At 41.0% G+C, this 16,513-nt stretch overlaps 1 protein-coding gene and 1 long non-coding RNA gene across 2 annotated transcripts; one reads left to right on the top strand and one right to left on the bottom strand.

Annotated features, from left to right (window-relative positions):
* LOC138003508 (uncharacterized) lies at positions 1–3,695 on the bottom strand. The gene is made up of 3 exons (XR_011123585.1): positions 3,326–3,695; positions 3,043–3,155; positions 1–1,441 (listed from the first exon to the last, which is right to left on the bottom strand). It is a non-coding gene; the product is annotated as an uncharacterized lncRNA (long non-coding RNA).
* LOC138003495 (bone morphogenetic protein 7-like) lies at positions 2,151–16,473 on the top strand. Its single transcript, XM_068849599.1, is given in 5 exon segments — positions 2,151–2,743; positions 9,234–9,406; positions 10,849–11,149; positions 11,152–11,308; positions 13,814–16,473. Coding segments are annotated over 5 exon segments (1,344 nt in total). The 5' UTR covers positions 2,151–2,268; the 3' UTR covers positions 14,052–16,473.
* Positions 16,474–16,513: the final 40 nt, after the last annotated feature.

The raw sequence follows: 16,513 nt of genomic DNA, 5'->3' as shown, positions 1-16,513 counted from the left end.
ACGATATGATTTATTGTTTGAAACATCTGGTAAAAGTTAAATAGTTTCCAAAGGAGCAAGGCACAGTACAAAGTGGTCATTTGGTTTTTTTGGTTGTTGTACTTTATTATTTATATTTTATTCTTTTAACAGTCGCTGTTCTATCGGTTTTATTGCTGTGGTTTAAATTTCTCCATATCATTGCAAACATTCGGAAAACGCAATTTCTTATCTTGGGTGTCCTGTGCATTGGGTGAGCTTTCGCAAAGTTCAGGTAATACGTGCATTCATACGTCATATGCCCAAATCTCATGATTTTGCAGATTATTTCTTTCCTTACCCTTCTACTTTGCTTCCAAAGCGACTGTCGAACGCACTCCAATACTCCGAGACTGACTACTCGGTTATAACCTTAATTTGCCTTCAATCTAGGAACTTGATATTTACAACAAAAATTAATGTCTACAATTGTTTATAACTTGATACTACTTATGCAATTCCTCAGTGAACATTTAATGTTTGCTGTTTTCTAAGTTATCTCAAATCGGTGGTTTGCAACGAATCAGTCCACAGAGACACAGATAACAATGCTGAAATGTACAATTGCTGATGATCGAACTAAAGGAGCCAATGAGGGATCTTTGGTTTTCGTCCACTACCATGGCGGCGATGACGTAACGTGAAGCGTAAATTTTAGCACACTTTGTAATCGCTCAATTCCATTCATCTTGAAATAAAATTACTGTAAATGTTTTGTATCGTAGTAAAGCAAATCATCTAGGCTTGCAGACAATAGAATTTTGGGGGGCCATTTTCTTGAATTCATCTTCAAGTATTCTCGCAATAACAAAACAAGACAACAGCATTTCCAACAACAGTAGTTTCCCTTGAGGAATCTTCAGAACTAATTTACAATGAAAAATAAAGCGAATAAAACTGCTCTGAAATTAAATGTGTATAGACAAGCAAATAATCAATACGAATTTTAATCTAAAGTTCAAATACTGTCAGAAATGTAATATTCTCGTAATCAGTCTAATCTGGGGAAGAATACTGCGAAGTTCAGTCTTGGCGCTGCTATCTTGCACAAAACGCGGAATCCAGTTTCACGTTTTGACACGATCACAAACCCCTATCGCAAAAATAAAAATTAGCTGCTAAAATCCAACGCAGAGGAGTCAAGAAACCGGAAGCTGATTTAATGTGATTGTATTTTGCCTCATCAGACAGGAGTCTGGTAGAGTCGTTACATTGCTGTCATCAAGCTAAGGTCTCCTGTTTATGCATAACGACGACCTCCCTTCCCCGGCCGCTCTTACCGGTAAGTTGTGCCAACTTCTCAACTTGGTGAAGTGTGAATTAGAAGATGCCATTCTAGCACGTCTGGTATCACAAGAACTTCCGGTCGCGTTGGCAACATCCGGTGAGAAAAAGTCTGTTCCTTGATAACTCTCTTCTTTTCCTATTAAACATCAAAGCGTTATATCAGCCACAAACATTTAACTATGCACTCTTTGTCGATAACAACCGCGCAATAAATAAGGAACAAATGGAATCATTCAGGCGAGGAACACTTATTTTTCTTTTCAATAGTGATGACTGGAATAATGCAAACCAGTTTACGATTAGCATTAAAACAATCTGTTTATCGTTATATATTCTTCCTGGCTGGGGGTATACAATGCGAAGTATTTTAACAAATCGATTTATTTTCTCCAAGTCTTTGAGGGGGTCTCGACAGAACACTAAAGACCCTGCCAACATTTTAAAATGAGGTCTTGTTGAATACTTACATCTTTGTTTAAAGATCAACAAAATTCGTTCCGCGAATAGCGTAGGATTAAAGCGCTTTCTTGCTGCAGAAAAAAAAATGCGCTCCTGAAAATACCTATGTTTCGTCTGCGATACGGTATGTTGCCCAGAGACCGTGAAAATTTAATCAGGAGAATCAATCACTAAGATTCTTAACAGTCACTCTAACGATGCGAGAGAGCAACTTAACGTCATTCAAAAGACTAATTAGTAGTGACATTTACCGAGATAAATTTGAAAAACGATATGTTTCCCAGACAAAAGTGCTGTCATCTAATTGGTTCAAATGTAAGTCATTTGTCAACCAAGGCGTTTATTTACAGCCTTTGATTGACAGCTCGTTGTTTTGTAAAAGTACACCGGCTGAGCCTGATATTCTGCTGTTCATAGGAGTCGTGATCCTTCGCAAACATAACATCATCTTGTCTCGTATCCTATAAATATACGCGGTTTTCTCGCTCGATGTGACAGAAGAACATGACCTGCTTGGCGAGATTGCTCGTTTCGAGCCTATTAGCTCTGCGCGCAGTCTATAATGGCGAATGTTCTCCACAATCGTCTTCCAACAAACTCGAAACTGCTTCGGACATGCTGGGTGGAGAATTTTTCAAGAATCTACCTCTTCCTCGGCGACACAGGCGCGATGGTCGTGTGCACAGACCGTCAAAGGACCAATCCAATGATGGCGAAAGATCATCGGCCAAGAATGGAACAACTTCTATCAAACTTCAACGCGAAATATTGAATCTCCTTGGCTTGGCGCGACGTCCGCGCCTCAGCCTTCACACGCGTTTGCACGGCCGTAAAATGTCGGCTCCGCGCTACATGATGGACCTGTATAATAGCTTGGAATTGAATGTGAGCGCTACAGACGCTGGAGTTTGTTGCAATACGTCGGGGACTGATTCACGAGCCGTTGGAGCAGACACCATCATGAGCTACCTCAATCACGGTGAGTTGACTAACGAAAGAACAAAACGAATTGATTTAATTTCTCTGTTACGTTATGATAAACCTAAATCACGCTCGACCAAGATAGAAAGATAAACAGTGGGCTTGTATAATCATCATTTGTGTAACTTGGCTTTGAAAGGATGGAATGGACTTAAAAGTATGCGAAAGAACATTCCGATGGAAGCCAACAATGTGTTTGTTATGAAATTGACAACGACATCGCGTGAACTGAAATGAACAAAACGTGTGCAAATATTTCAAGTTTACAAAGTTAACGTCGCCCTTTTTGCTCTATACCTGATCCTTCTTGCAATTGTGAATATCGCCAGTTTTCCAGACTCCTAAACGACAAGAGCATTTCATCGATTTTGCACCATTTTTCTTCTAAGCTCGAGTGATCATTTCGTCTGCTGTAGATGAGGAGAATCAGATGCTCAGACGATTAAAGTAATTAACACTTGCAAAGATGCTTTAAAAATCATTGCGTTTTCCGGTTCCTTTTGTATTTGTTAAAAATATTTGCATCAATGGCGATAAAATTCAATTTAGGAGCAATATCGGACTCTAAATGCGAACTCACGAGAAGAATTTTGTGGGTCCCTTGGTCTCGTTCGTGCTTGTCCATTTGGGTGTTATGCCTTTCCTTTTGTTTATTTTTCTTTAGGATAGATTATTCATGTGCTATAATTGAAACCCAATAAAGCTTAAAAAATAGCGCGCCAGAGAACGCAAATATTTGTCACGCCGAACGAAGATTAAATGACCATCACTGGAACTCATCTAGGGGCGACTGACAATCGGCAGTGATGAAATATTTTCGATAGTTTCCAATAAAATATTTTGGCAATGAGCTAATGAAATCACAAAACGAGCGGTCACTTGAAAGTCACAATTATTCTACAAAAGTCGTTTGTCTTCAGTTGCATTACCATCAAAATATAAAGGATGTTTGGGTTCTTGGTCAAATCAATGAAAGCGTTAAAATAAATTGCATAACAAAGGGTTATGAAATGTAGAGTCGTTTTCTCTGAACACCGGCTGAGCGCAAACGAAAAGAGGACACCTTTGAACCTACGACACCTCTCAATGCTTGTCAATCGTTCGAAAAGTGTTTTAAACGTTTTAAAAATGAAAGCGTGATGTGTAGAAAGTTTAATGTGTTCATCGGTCCAACATCAAGTTCCTTCCTAAGCAACTAAAATTAAACTCTCATTACCGCCCATTTTCTATTTCAAGAAGAAAAAACTCGCCATTGTTATAGCGAGTGTCTTAATTAATTGACGTGTTTCAAAATAACTGCATTTTTCAGGCATGTGAGGGCACTGCTGGGTATTTCGGTAGGTCCATTAAAAGTACTTTTTAAAGATTGGAAGCGTATCCAATTAAAGGAATAAAAACGGCATGCATTAGCGCGTTCACTTCAACATACAAAATCTCCTTTACGAGAGAAAGGGGCCTCACGCTGCAATGGAGTTTCTTTCCATTTTGAGTAGACTCAAAAATAATGAAGAAAATGTTTTTTTTTCTGTGCCAAAAGTACTTATGTATTCACGCTGTTTCCAGTGAGTCGATTTGCAACAAGCTTGTGATCTTGGCCGAAAGCAATTTCATCTTCTTTTTCTCGGATTGTTGCCATAATAAATTTATTGACACACTGAAATGAGCCAAACTAAAAAAATGGACGGTATCAGTTTCTCTCGATTTTCGATTGATTGTCAACAAAGACAAGTTAATCAATTTAAGAACATTTTGGAAGCCCAACATTTAATTTTGAATTTTTGTTTCTTTCATTTCGAGATGCCATGAATAAAAGAAATATTTTGGAATATCAATAGAGACTTACTAAATCTACTTTTGCGACTTCGATGAGAACGTCACTTCAAAATATAACTTTGCACTAACGAATGTCTTTCGCGCTTACTCCATCTCGTTCATGAACGTCGTACAATGTGGGCGAATTATCCCCAAAATAAAATATACGAGCGGTTTCAGAGTTAAAAATATAGAATGAAAGGCTCGCATTCGTACGCTCACATTCATTTGTCGTTAAAACGTCAAATTTGAAATTTGGTGACATACAGAGTACAGCAAAAATACGAGATAAAATGCGTGCTGGACAGCAAGATTTTGTCGTTTTTTAAGGAATGATATTCTTGTTTTGCCATAGCCGTCGTCTTTTCTTAAAATTAGCACACGCCGGTTAAAATTTTCCTTTTAGAGGGCGTTGCCCTCTTACTATGCATGGTTAATCATCAGTTTGATTTAAATGTAATCTACAGCTTTGTTCTTCATCTAAAACATTCGCAGCAGTGGTTTTCCAATCACCTATGTAGCTCATGACACATGTTTGGAGAAATGGAAAAATGAACGCGTTTTCGGCCAAGAAGTTGTCCGCCGAGAGACGCCAAATTGAAAGTTGAAGGGACTGGTTAAAAACGCTCACAAACGAAGACTGAAGGATTACGAAGCCAAACCCTTTGTGAGGTAAAGATATTACAGAGAAAATGTAAAAAATGTAAAAGCGAGAGAGAAACGATTCCTTGATGCGATATCAGTTCAGTTCACTCGTCGTCTCCTACTTCTTCTTCTTCTTCTTCTTCTTCTTCTTCCGTGTTGCTCTTGCGAAAGACTTCATTAATGATCGGTGCATTGCAGTTTCTCATTGTCGGCATTGAAATTGAAAGTATTTGTTTGTTATGGCCACTTAAAGGAGGCTATGTCACGTTATTTTAGGGTGTTTGGGGGAAATCTTTAGTTAGTCACGAGTATGGTGATGTGGAATTCCTTCAGTGATAAAAGTATCTCAAACAAGATGATTCTGGGCAAAAACAACCTTTATCCTGGCGATTTGCCATTAACTTGAAAAACGTCAAGATTACCCAAACGTAATCCGTTTCAAACTTGTCCATTTGTGTCCATCTATGTTTCTCTTCCCTTTTGCTGTATTTCTTTTATGTTGTTCAACAGTTTTTGGGCATTTTGGGCGTCATAAATTACATCATTTTGCGTGATCCCTTTAAGTGGGTTCTATCCTTAAAACGTTTTAACAGAAATAGCTTCTTAGCTTGAATGGCGTTGTCTGATGTAAGGATAAAGAGTTAAATTCGCCGGCCTCCTTAAACTGACAAAGAACTGTAAAGCATAATAAAGATCACAGAAGAAAAGTGCTTTGATTGGTCATGACAATTTACAACCAAACTCGGCTTTTACAATACACTCAATAGCACCACAGGAAAAGTACTTCTTGCCAAAAATGATTGCATTAAAAGAGACATGTTCGTTCTGACGCGTCGCACAATGTGGAAAATGCTCTATATATCATAAAACAGTTTGTCTTTCAGCTAGTTGTAAGTAACTGCGGAATGGAACGAGATAAACCTGTGCCGGGGGCGTTCCTATTTTTAGCGCGAAAAACAATCTTATTACAAGGTTTAAATGGTCATTGTTTTAATAGAAAACCTGATTTGGCTCTCGACGGAGTCTTTAAGGAACCGCCCAGCTCTTAGCTTAAGGCTAACGTAGGCTCCGATCACGGCGTTAGTAACATAGGACGAGTTTATCAAACAATACCAGTTGACTTGAAGACAATGCAAAAAATGAAACTGAAGGCGCCATGTTCGAGAAGTTAGAAAATATGAGGCGAGCTTCCGTGCTTTTTTTTGTCCTTCGCTTTTGAAAGGAATGTTCTAAATGCCAGCGATGAACTAGGTTGATGGATTTCTTGGAGCACCTTTCAAAGGTTATTGCACGCGGCAATGAACAGAGACCGATCTCCAATTCGTTCCAATTCCCAGTTGAGTGATTCTAGTTTTGAAAAACATAGCAAAAACTTGCAACCCGCTGACAGCAGGTTTGGTTTTTGAAATCGCGCTTGTCAACTAAAACTAGGAGCTAAAGTTTGGCCGGGGCGATCTTCTCTAGCTTCAGCGAGCGAAGACCCGTTTTAAACGTCGCATTTTACATGTGCCGAATCTAATGCAAATGAGAAAAATCCATTGTTTTTGGCTCATTTGCATTAGATTCGGCACATGTAAAATGCAACGTTTAAGACGGGCCTAACCGATAATAAATAACGTTTTATTTGCTACAACTTGGCCGGATTCTGCTTGGATTTCGACCGTTGAAAACACATTTGAAATTATCCAATGGTCTCTAATTTTTTTCCTGATTCATTCAAATAACTTTCTCAAAACTTCCTTTTTGTTTTTTTTCGTAAAACGGGCTCTACTTAAGAATGGGGCAGGGATATAGCCGGAGGTGATTGTGTGGGGAACTGCTCTCTTTCGAATTTTTACGGTAAAGGAAAACGGAGAGAAGCTTCCCCGCCCTCACTCGCAGCTGTTTCCTGTGAGGCGGTCGCGCTTAAAAGCAAAGATGCGGTTGGTTGGAATTTCGATACAAAACAACCTTGACCCCAGGCTTTCTCTTCTCGTCCCTTTTTTTGCCGACAAGGCAGGAAAACGGGAAGAGCCTGGGATCGACGTAGGGTTCTATCTTGAATGACGTCATCCAGCATTTCAGCGCCATCTTGAATTACGGCAGCGGCATTCTCCGCCATGTCAAATCTTGGGCGCCATCTTGAATAAAGCCAAGGGCGTCTTGGCGCCACCCTTGAAATGAGATTACGCCTAAGGGATTTCTATTCCGCCTTCATTTACGTCAGAAGCATTTCGGCGCCATATTAAATGACGCCAGTACCATGTCGATGCTATCTTGAATTACGGTATAAGGCATAAGTCTTGTGCAACCAACCTAATCCGTTTTTAAGTCAAATCTTATTGCATCGTATCCTATCGCCATGTGTTTTTTTGATACTGCCAATTCCAACTGAGAGTGACTTGCTTTACTTTTCCCACATTGGTTGTTTCCCTGGTTTCGGGGACTTTTGATGGGTCATTTGAATTTGGCCTCAAACTCAACTGTCATGGGTGTTCTCTCGACGTGTTGAAGTATCGATTTGGCGGACACCACGTGCTCATGTCGGCCTTGGCGGATTGTGCTAGCATAGTTTTTGGCATAATTGGAGCAAAAAAGCATAATCTTTTAAACGAGCACTGTCACGGCATAATTAGAAAATTTTAGCACTTCTTGGCGCTTAAATTCATAAAATTTAGTAAATATGGTGTATTTTCTACAGAAAGTGTTTTAGCTACGCCAATAGTAGTATTGACTTTGTTCTGACATGCTTAATTACTAGGCCTCTTTTGGCGAATTCTGCGTGCGCGGTTAACCTTTTGGAGGAGTCTGGTACACTGGTTTCCCATCCGGCTTCACGTGGGGATTGTGTAAGCTAGCACAACTGCCATACGAGTTGATACGACTCCAACATTTGGTGTCGTTATTGCGCGCCTATATGTACAGAATCTACGTCACTGTGTGAGCATAATTTCGGATATCAGGAGCATAATTTGGGAATTCTGGCATAATTTTGGTATAATTTGGCAAAATTCCGAGCACACTGAGCTAGTAGCATAATATGCCACTTTTTGGAGCACAATCCACCCAAACCTATGCTCATGACCAACAGCGCGAACAACTAGTCCCCTCCGCGTTTTTTTTTGGACTTGCAATCTGGACATTTCAAATGAAAAAAACTAATCCCACCTTTTCCTTTCCCCCACCCCCCCCCCCCCCCGTCACAATTTTAGAGACGGAAAATGGAGGCCGTGATTCGCCATTAACGGGGCACTGTCATGAGCTGCGCATGCTCGAGTTTTTTCGCTCTCGCGCTCACAGAAAATTCTAGCTGCCATTATGGATTCACGCGTGAGTCACGTATATTCGCAGTTAATGAATTCTATGTCAAACAAAGTGCTCAGAATTTAATATTTACCTGTCAGGAAGAACTTTTCTGATCAATAAACGTTTATAAATGTGAAAGTGCTTGCAGTATAAAGCGAAATTACTGTCGATGCACGCTTCGTAGCCAGCATCGAATTTAGCTTGCAGCCAGGCGTGAAAAATTCTTTGCGCCAGGTAAATACGCTTGTGCCTGTTATTCCATTCCTTCAGGCATTCTTTGCGATCCGTTAAAGACTTCCTTTCCCCCTCCCGGAGTTTCTCCTTAGTCCACCATGGCCCTCCCCAGTTGACGCCATTTTGAATTTGTCGATTCAACTTGAAAAAGTTAACCTAACACTTTTCAAGTTTTCGCAAGACGCTAGCGCATGCGCATCTTATGACAGTGTCCCTTTAATTTTGCGGCGAGAGAGGGTCGAAATCTTCTCTTTATTCTCCCCAAGATTGCAGTTATTTTTAGATTGCGGTTTCCCGCGTAAATTCACGGGCCCATGACGCAATCAGGGAAATCGCATACGGAGAAGCCCTTCTAAACATATTGCCCGAGGAGACGATATTTCGTATGAGAGAAATATGTGAATTGTGTTTCTGTCTACGATTCTCTTCCCCCATCCTTCATGTGGACGTTAACCCCTACCATTTTTTACTGTACCAAATTTTAAAACCTTGCATTTTTCTTAAAAATACAGTGCGTGGTGCACGACCCAAGATTTCCAGACGCCATGCTACATTCCGTTTCAAGATGGAGTCGCCCATTGGGGAAAAGATCACTGCAGCGGAATTTCGTATTTACAAGGAACAGCTCTCAAGAAGAAATGCAATATCATGGGAAAACTCGACATACCAAATCAAGTTATTCCAGGTAAGAAGTGTTGGTGTACTCTGCTGCACAAATAATGATGATAATGACGATATTGATGACGACAACGTTGACGATGGCGACGACGATAACGATGGCGACGATGGAAGCGATGATGATAATAATGACGATGATCATGACATGACGTCATCCGCCGCTGTCGATGATTAAAGAACAGAAGCAACGACAACGGCGACGGCAATGAGAATGTCATTTTCGAAATATGAATTCGCGTTATTGTAATCACTTCGTGACTACTTCAACCTTTTTAATATGACAAGGGTGTGGTAGTTCCTCAAAAATGACAATGGTCGGAACGGCGCTTAATTTAGGGGAGAAAATGAATATTTATCCTCAAGCGCTAACGTTCTTCATATTTGGCTGTTTCACGTTGTTGTTTTGCAGACGACGGCAAAAAAATGCACAAAAGTGAAAAACGCACGTGCAGGGCGTGCAAAACTATTGTTTTTCAGAGCCCACTAAATATGGAAATTTGTGACGTTCCCGTCGCCGCGTCGCCGTTGTCGTTGCCTAAGTTCCCTAATATTAGGGACCTTTAGATCGGAGGAGGATGACGACTACGAGCACGAGTTTTCGTTCTGAGCACGCGCACTTCGAAAAATGTGGGCCTCCAAACCTTATGCGCATGATCAGTACGGAAAACTCGTCCTCCTTGTCATCCTCGTCCTCCGACCTGAAGTTCCCTGATATGACGGCGGCGTCGGCGATGATGATAGAGAGCTCACGCAAGGACGACGCCGCCGTCAATGAGAACGTCGTCTAAAACCGTTATTTCCCGTTATCATAATAATTTCGTAATAACCCCAAATCGTTCTTAATGGAATTGTGTATCAACATTGCACGAAGAAAATTGGCATGTACGGTGTGGTTGTTTGAGGAAACAAATTAAAATGTTTCGTCGGGTTCTCACGTCCTCTACACAACCTTAAATCTGGTCAATTCACGTCGTTGTCAGGACGAGGACAGCAAAGAAATGTACCAAAATGAAAAATGCACGTGCAGGGCGTGCAGAGCTTTTGTTTTTGCTCATTAATCCTATTGTTTTGTGGCGTTCTCGAAGCCATCGTCGTCGTACTTGCGTAAGCTCCCTGATGAAATGATATTAGGGAGCTTAAGCACGCACGTTTTTTTAGACGCGGACGGCAACCGGAAGAGAACATTTCGCGTGCCAGGACAGTGGTGTTTCCCAGATTTTTATGCTTATCATCTCTAATGGAGAAAGGATACTTAGCAATGTAAATGTGGTTGTGTAAATACAAGCTGAAAGAGAAAACAGCTCACTTCCGGTTGCCGTCCGCATCTCAAAAACGCGCGTGCTTAAGCTCCCTAATGACGCGACTAACCTTCGTGCTGCTACTGTACTGTACTGTGCTTCGATATCCAGCTTCTGAATTTTTTTTTAACCGTCCCGCTCTATATTTTAGGTTGTTCAACCAGCAAGAATGCTCAAGTTACTTCACACCCGTGTTCTAAGGAGCTGGGACTCAGGCTGGGAAGCGTTTGACATCTCACTCGCCGGTCAGGAATGGGCTCAAGAGCCAACGAAGAATTTTGGAATTGAAGTTTCCGTGCGCACTCTCGCAGGAGAAGAGTTAGACCCATACGATGTTGGCTTCGTTGGTTTCCACGGGCCGCAGGAAAAGCGCCCTTTCTTAGTATCGTTTTTCCGCGGCGAACAGGACGTGACATATCGTAGGTTTTTCCCCAAGGGCCCGCAGTGGCGAACGAGCGTCGATCCCGGCGGTCACCGCGCGCAATAGGGGGGCAATTAGGCAGCACTGGTGGTGCTGACCAGCAGAGCAATTCCAAGAGTTGCGGTCGAAGAATGCTGTATGTGAGCTTTGAGAGGCTTGGCTGGCAGGATTGGATAATTGCACCTGAAGGGTATTTTTTTTCCTTCTCTATTTTTGTTTCACTTTGCAAGAGCGGGGATACGAATTTTTATCTTCGAATGCTGATTATAACACTCACAAGTTGGCGCAACAAACGAGTGAGAAATATCATATTCAGTACGGGAAGATGAAAGTCCTATCCTCTCGCGGTTATTTAATGCTTTGATTATTATAGTAAAGGTCCCGCTCCGTAACCATGAGGATGTTGTATCTTCACTTTGCGCGACACAGTCATCCAATTTTTAGGAACATGGCAAATCCAGGTATTTCATCGATATCTATTAAATAAATAAAGGTACGCAACGCAATCACACAAAAGAAAAACAGAAAATAGAACCACACGAAAGAATGTCATGTGCAGCAGAATATCTCTGGGTGACATGTTATGCACCGTACACGACGCGGTTTCTGCAAATGAAGTATGGTCACGTGCTTCCAGCGAATTAACACGGCTTGTACCGTTTCAAGACGCAGTGAACACTGTGAAGGTACCAAACAGAAATTTAGTCACGCAGAACTCAAGTTTGTTCCCTGCTTCCAGGGGTCTCTTTTCTTTTTGCGTTCACAGGGCTGACGAGTACTGGAAATGTACTGCCATGGGTCGAAACTCACTGTGTTGAGCATGCGCGGCGGTTACTTAGTGACCGAATCCTCACGTGATACTTCATGTTGTGTGGGTTCACAAACAACAGCCGAATTACTGTAAAGGAATGCGCGGGACACAGCGGGCTCTAGTTTTAGTCAGCAAACATATCATGGGACATGCGGTTTGATGATTACCTTCCAAGGTTATGGACAGCGGTTGGATCAAAGTGAGTTTCGACCATCAGCCCAACGAACGCAAAAAGAAAAGACACCTCTGGAAGCAGAGAATCAAATCCAGTACGTAACGTGCATTACAGCTCAGTCGGGTATTGTTGCAGACATTTTTTTCTGTCCTTTCATAAAACTGAGACCGACTGATTTCACCGAACGTTCTTCATTCCGTATGTTTATGAGCTGTTTAGAGAAACGTTGAAAGTACCTAAATGGAGCCAAATTATAGAATTCCGACACCTCACTTGACAAGGTTCTTAAAGCGTATTGGCTCATGGTGGCCATTGATTTTTTCAGATTTCTGTCTCAGATTCCTCTTGGAAATTTCCACCATTGTCGTGACGATTATGATTAGAAGCTAAACGCATAATCTTTTTCCAGAAAATACCAACTATGTTAAAAATTACGAAAGATAGAAATAATGATCCTAGCACTTCCTGGACAATTTAAGCAATTGTCTTTTATAGAAACCTGAAAAATTTACAAGACGGCTACGACAACGCCACAAAACAATATACCTCCCACCCAAAAAGAATCGTGCTGCAAGTGCGGCAAGCATTGAATCGTGCTGCACGTGCGGCAAGCATTTTTTTGCTGTACTCTGCATAACAACAACCTGAAATCACCAAATTTGAGGTTTTAAGACAACGTGAGCGTACAAATTCTATATTTTTACTCTGAAACCGCTCGTATAATTTAATTTTAGGATAATTCGCCCACATTGTACGAAGTAAACGACATGAAATAACCGCGAAGGGCTTTGGATTCGGCAGGTTAGTTTTGCAGGTTGCAGGTTGCAGGTTGAAATTTACTGTGACTGTTACATGAATAGCTAACCTTAGGCCTAATTAGGCCTAAAGAAACGTTTTTAGGCCTAAGGAGGCCTAAAGAAACGTTTTTAGGCCTAATTAGGCCTAAGGTTAGCTATTCATGTAACAGTCACAGTAAATTTTTCAACCTGCAACCTGCAACCTGCAACCTGCAAAACTAACCTGCCGCTTTGGATTGTGCAAAGTTACATTTTAAAATGACCTTTTTCGTCGACGTCGCCGTACTAAAGCTTAAAGTCCCTATTGAGATAACCAGAACGCAAGACGTCTCGAAGGTCTGTCAAATCTATCCGCAAAGGTGGTTTTCACGTCACGTCATGGCCGCCATGTTGGTGGACGAAAACAAAGGATCTCTCATTAGCTCCTTTGTTCGTCCTCCAGCAATTTGTTATCTGTGTCTCTAGAGATTGGTTGCAAGACATCTCTACTTCCCATTTTACAACAACAAAGCAAGGGTGGTCTTCAGCTAAAGTTAACCTGCACATAAAATCTATTTGGTGAGGACTTACCGCGATTCCTGGTCAAAAATGATGTTGATTTGAGGAACTCGAGCAGTCTTAGGGAATCCTTCGTGACTTTCATTAATTAAACTCTCCGTGCATCATCTTTCGTATACAGCTTTTAATCTCGTTAATCATTCGTTAAGTCTACCAATCACCGGATGCATACCATACCAAGTGCATTCGTTTGGATAACCAATGAAATTCAGTATACGATTCATCAGATGTATACGACATCACGTGCGTGTGTTCGGACACTCAGTGTGCATGTAAAATCGTCCCCCAAATCGCAAACAAAAATCGTTCAAAACACGTAGCTAAGATACTAACTTTAACTTGCGCCTTTTGTAGGTATTCCGCGTTCTTTTGCCACGGCCAATGTTCCTTTCCACTAAGTGCTCACATGAATGCAACCAATCACGCCATTGTACAAACGCTGGTCCATCTAATGAACCCAACCGTGGTTCCTCAGCCCTGCTGCTCTCCGACCAAACTCGCCGCCATCTCGGTGCTCTATTTCGACGACAGCAACAACGTGGTACTTAAGAAATACACGAACATGGTTGTCAAGGCGTGTGGTTGCCATTAGCAACGTATATCCATACAGACTTCAGCCTCTCTTTGTCGCACGTGGATCTTCTCGCGAGGTATGAAGTCGCGCGGTCTTCTCGAGGGGACATGAAACGCGCGATCGCGCGGATAATTTACATGCTTTTTAACGCTGTAGATATTTCACATTTACAGAAAATGGCGTCTGGAAAGATTGATAAGTATCTTGATTATATTTTCCGAAGTTTGTGGGACGTTATTGTTTCATCAGAGAAAGAGAGAGTAAGATTTTTCTTCCACGCCAGAGTACACGCACTTCGTGCGTCAAGACGTTTGATGTGGCCAAGGAATTTTTGGATTGATTTTCCCACAAGCTAGTCTTGCACAGTAGACTTGCTTTTCAATCACAGGCCTTGTATAATAATTTATTAACTTTAGGGTTGAAAATAATCTTTCCTGTGGAGGAGATAGAATTTTCGCAAAAACCAGCTTAGCTTGAGTTAAATACTCTTGGTTTTGGGATGAACGGGCGCATTGATATATGTGGATCTTTCCTAAGATATTTTTAATAACATGAAAGCAGATGTGTTCCTGAGACGTTCGCATAGGCAGAAGAATATTCTATCACCAGAAATGGGCCACTTCGGAAAATACCATAATACTCTTTGTCTGTCCCCCCACATTTTGCATAAGCATTGTTTCCAGTTTCTCTTGGGACTTATAATGGTCCGGAGAGAAAACAAAAAACAACGCTTATGCAAAATTTGGGGGTGGGGGAGGGGGACAAAGAGTATTATGGTATTTTTCCGAAGTGGGCTATTGAAAATGGCGTTCTGCCTGAGACGTCATTTCAAAATTCCCCTCAGGCCCAGTCCTAATCGTGATTTCGTGCTCCGTCGAGTTTATGTGATTCATGACCGATTTCTTTTTACTGTCTTTGAGAAAATATAAAAATCTCTGTTGGGAGATTCTCAAATCCCTGGCGTCACACCTAGTATTTCTCTCTGCTTTTGGATTACATACTCCAACCAACTAAAACCCGACCAACTAAAAACGGTTGATCCAAATAGAACACGACCTAAACGTTGTTCACTGTTTTCAGTTGGAGTTAAGCATAGAAATCTAAATAGCGGGAATGACCGGGTTAAGTCCACTTACATCTGACAAACTAACTGAGTTTGTTTTCCAACTTGATTCGTTTGAAGGTATTTTGTTTGGTCGCCGATACCGAATTAACACAGAGACTAAAAACCACTGTTATTAAGAATTATAAGGTCCTAGTGAAAGTAGTCAGGTTAAATAGTTTAAAATGTGACGGTTATTTTCTTAATGGAAAAGTCTCTTTTTCTAGTTAATATTTTGGTTCAGGGAGTAAGGAGCCAAGCTTTTTGAACTATCGTGAGCGAAACAAAGCGGTTTCTTAACGCATGCCTTGTAGAATGATCTAGTGAATGCTTTCGAGACGGGGATGCCACTACGCATGTTGGCTTTCTGCTTCTTACGCAGTTACAACTGGCGTAAGCCCTAGGATCACGTGCGAAAGTGGTTTGGTCGCTTGGCAACGCTGGCGCATTCTCAACAAGAAACTTTGCAAGGTCGAACAGGCTCGTTTCGTGTGGCTTTTAAAGTATCAACAGATCGCAAAAGGGGACCCTGCTTTAATTAAAAAAGAAACAGCTAGAAAGATATTAAAAACCGAAGAAAAAAGGCAGTTTTTGAAGATTTTGGGCAAAGAATTTCAATTAGAGATAATTCCAAGGAATTGGGGAGACCTTAGATAGTACAGATGCCGGTTATTACGCAATGAAACCTCACCATTTACGTTTTACACGATAAAACAATACAATGTGTACAACACTGCCCATTTTTCTTGGGGATCTTATGTATTTACAATAATAGCTTAAAGAATCCATGCTTCAGCCTGCATTGGACAAACGGCTGGCTTACGGGCAAATATTATAACATAGCTGATCAGACCTTTCCAATGCCTGATCTAGTAATCAAAGTGACAGCGTTTTGAGCTCCTTCATCGAGCAGAGATTTTCTTTGGGGGCTTGGGGCCGAACGCTGCTTTACCTCAATGACCATTTGCAATGCTTGAGACGTTTAGACAAGTGAGTTGATATGTCTCAGATATAAAATTTGTCGGGAAGTCTCCATCGTCTCAGGCATACAAACAGCCATTGAAGTGTTTTCTTGTACAAACAAAATAAAAAATAATAGTAGGTCATTAACTGTTGAAAGTCTATGATATTGAGCAGTTAAAACTTTCCTGTCTTGCTTGAGTACAAAACAATGCATAACATGACAAATGCGAATACATAAAGTGGAATGATTTCGTTCCATCCTTCAAGTAATTTTTTTTTTTCAATAAAAATCTCAAATGCTCCTTTTCTCTAAAGCTTTGTACAGGTTAATTAGGTGCTTATTAAATACGTCATTTGATATGACAAGAAAATTAACTCCTGGATGGTCGTCTTTGTTAAGGGTTAATTCGAGTAA

Source organism: Montipora foliosa, chromosome 5 (genome assembly GCF_036669935.1).
Source record: "Montipora foliosa isolate CH-2021 chromosome 5, ASM3666993v2, whole genome shotgun sequence".
Lineage (NCBI taxonomy): Eukaryota > Metazoa > Cnidaria > Anthozoa > Scleractinia > Acroporidae > Montipora > Montipora foliosa.
Note: the sequence above shows the minus strand (reverse complement) of the source record. Positions and strands in the feature narration are given on the sequence as shown.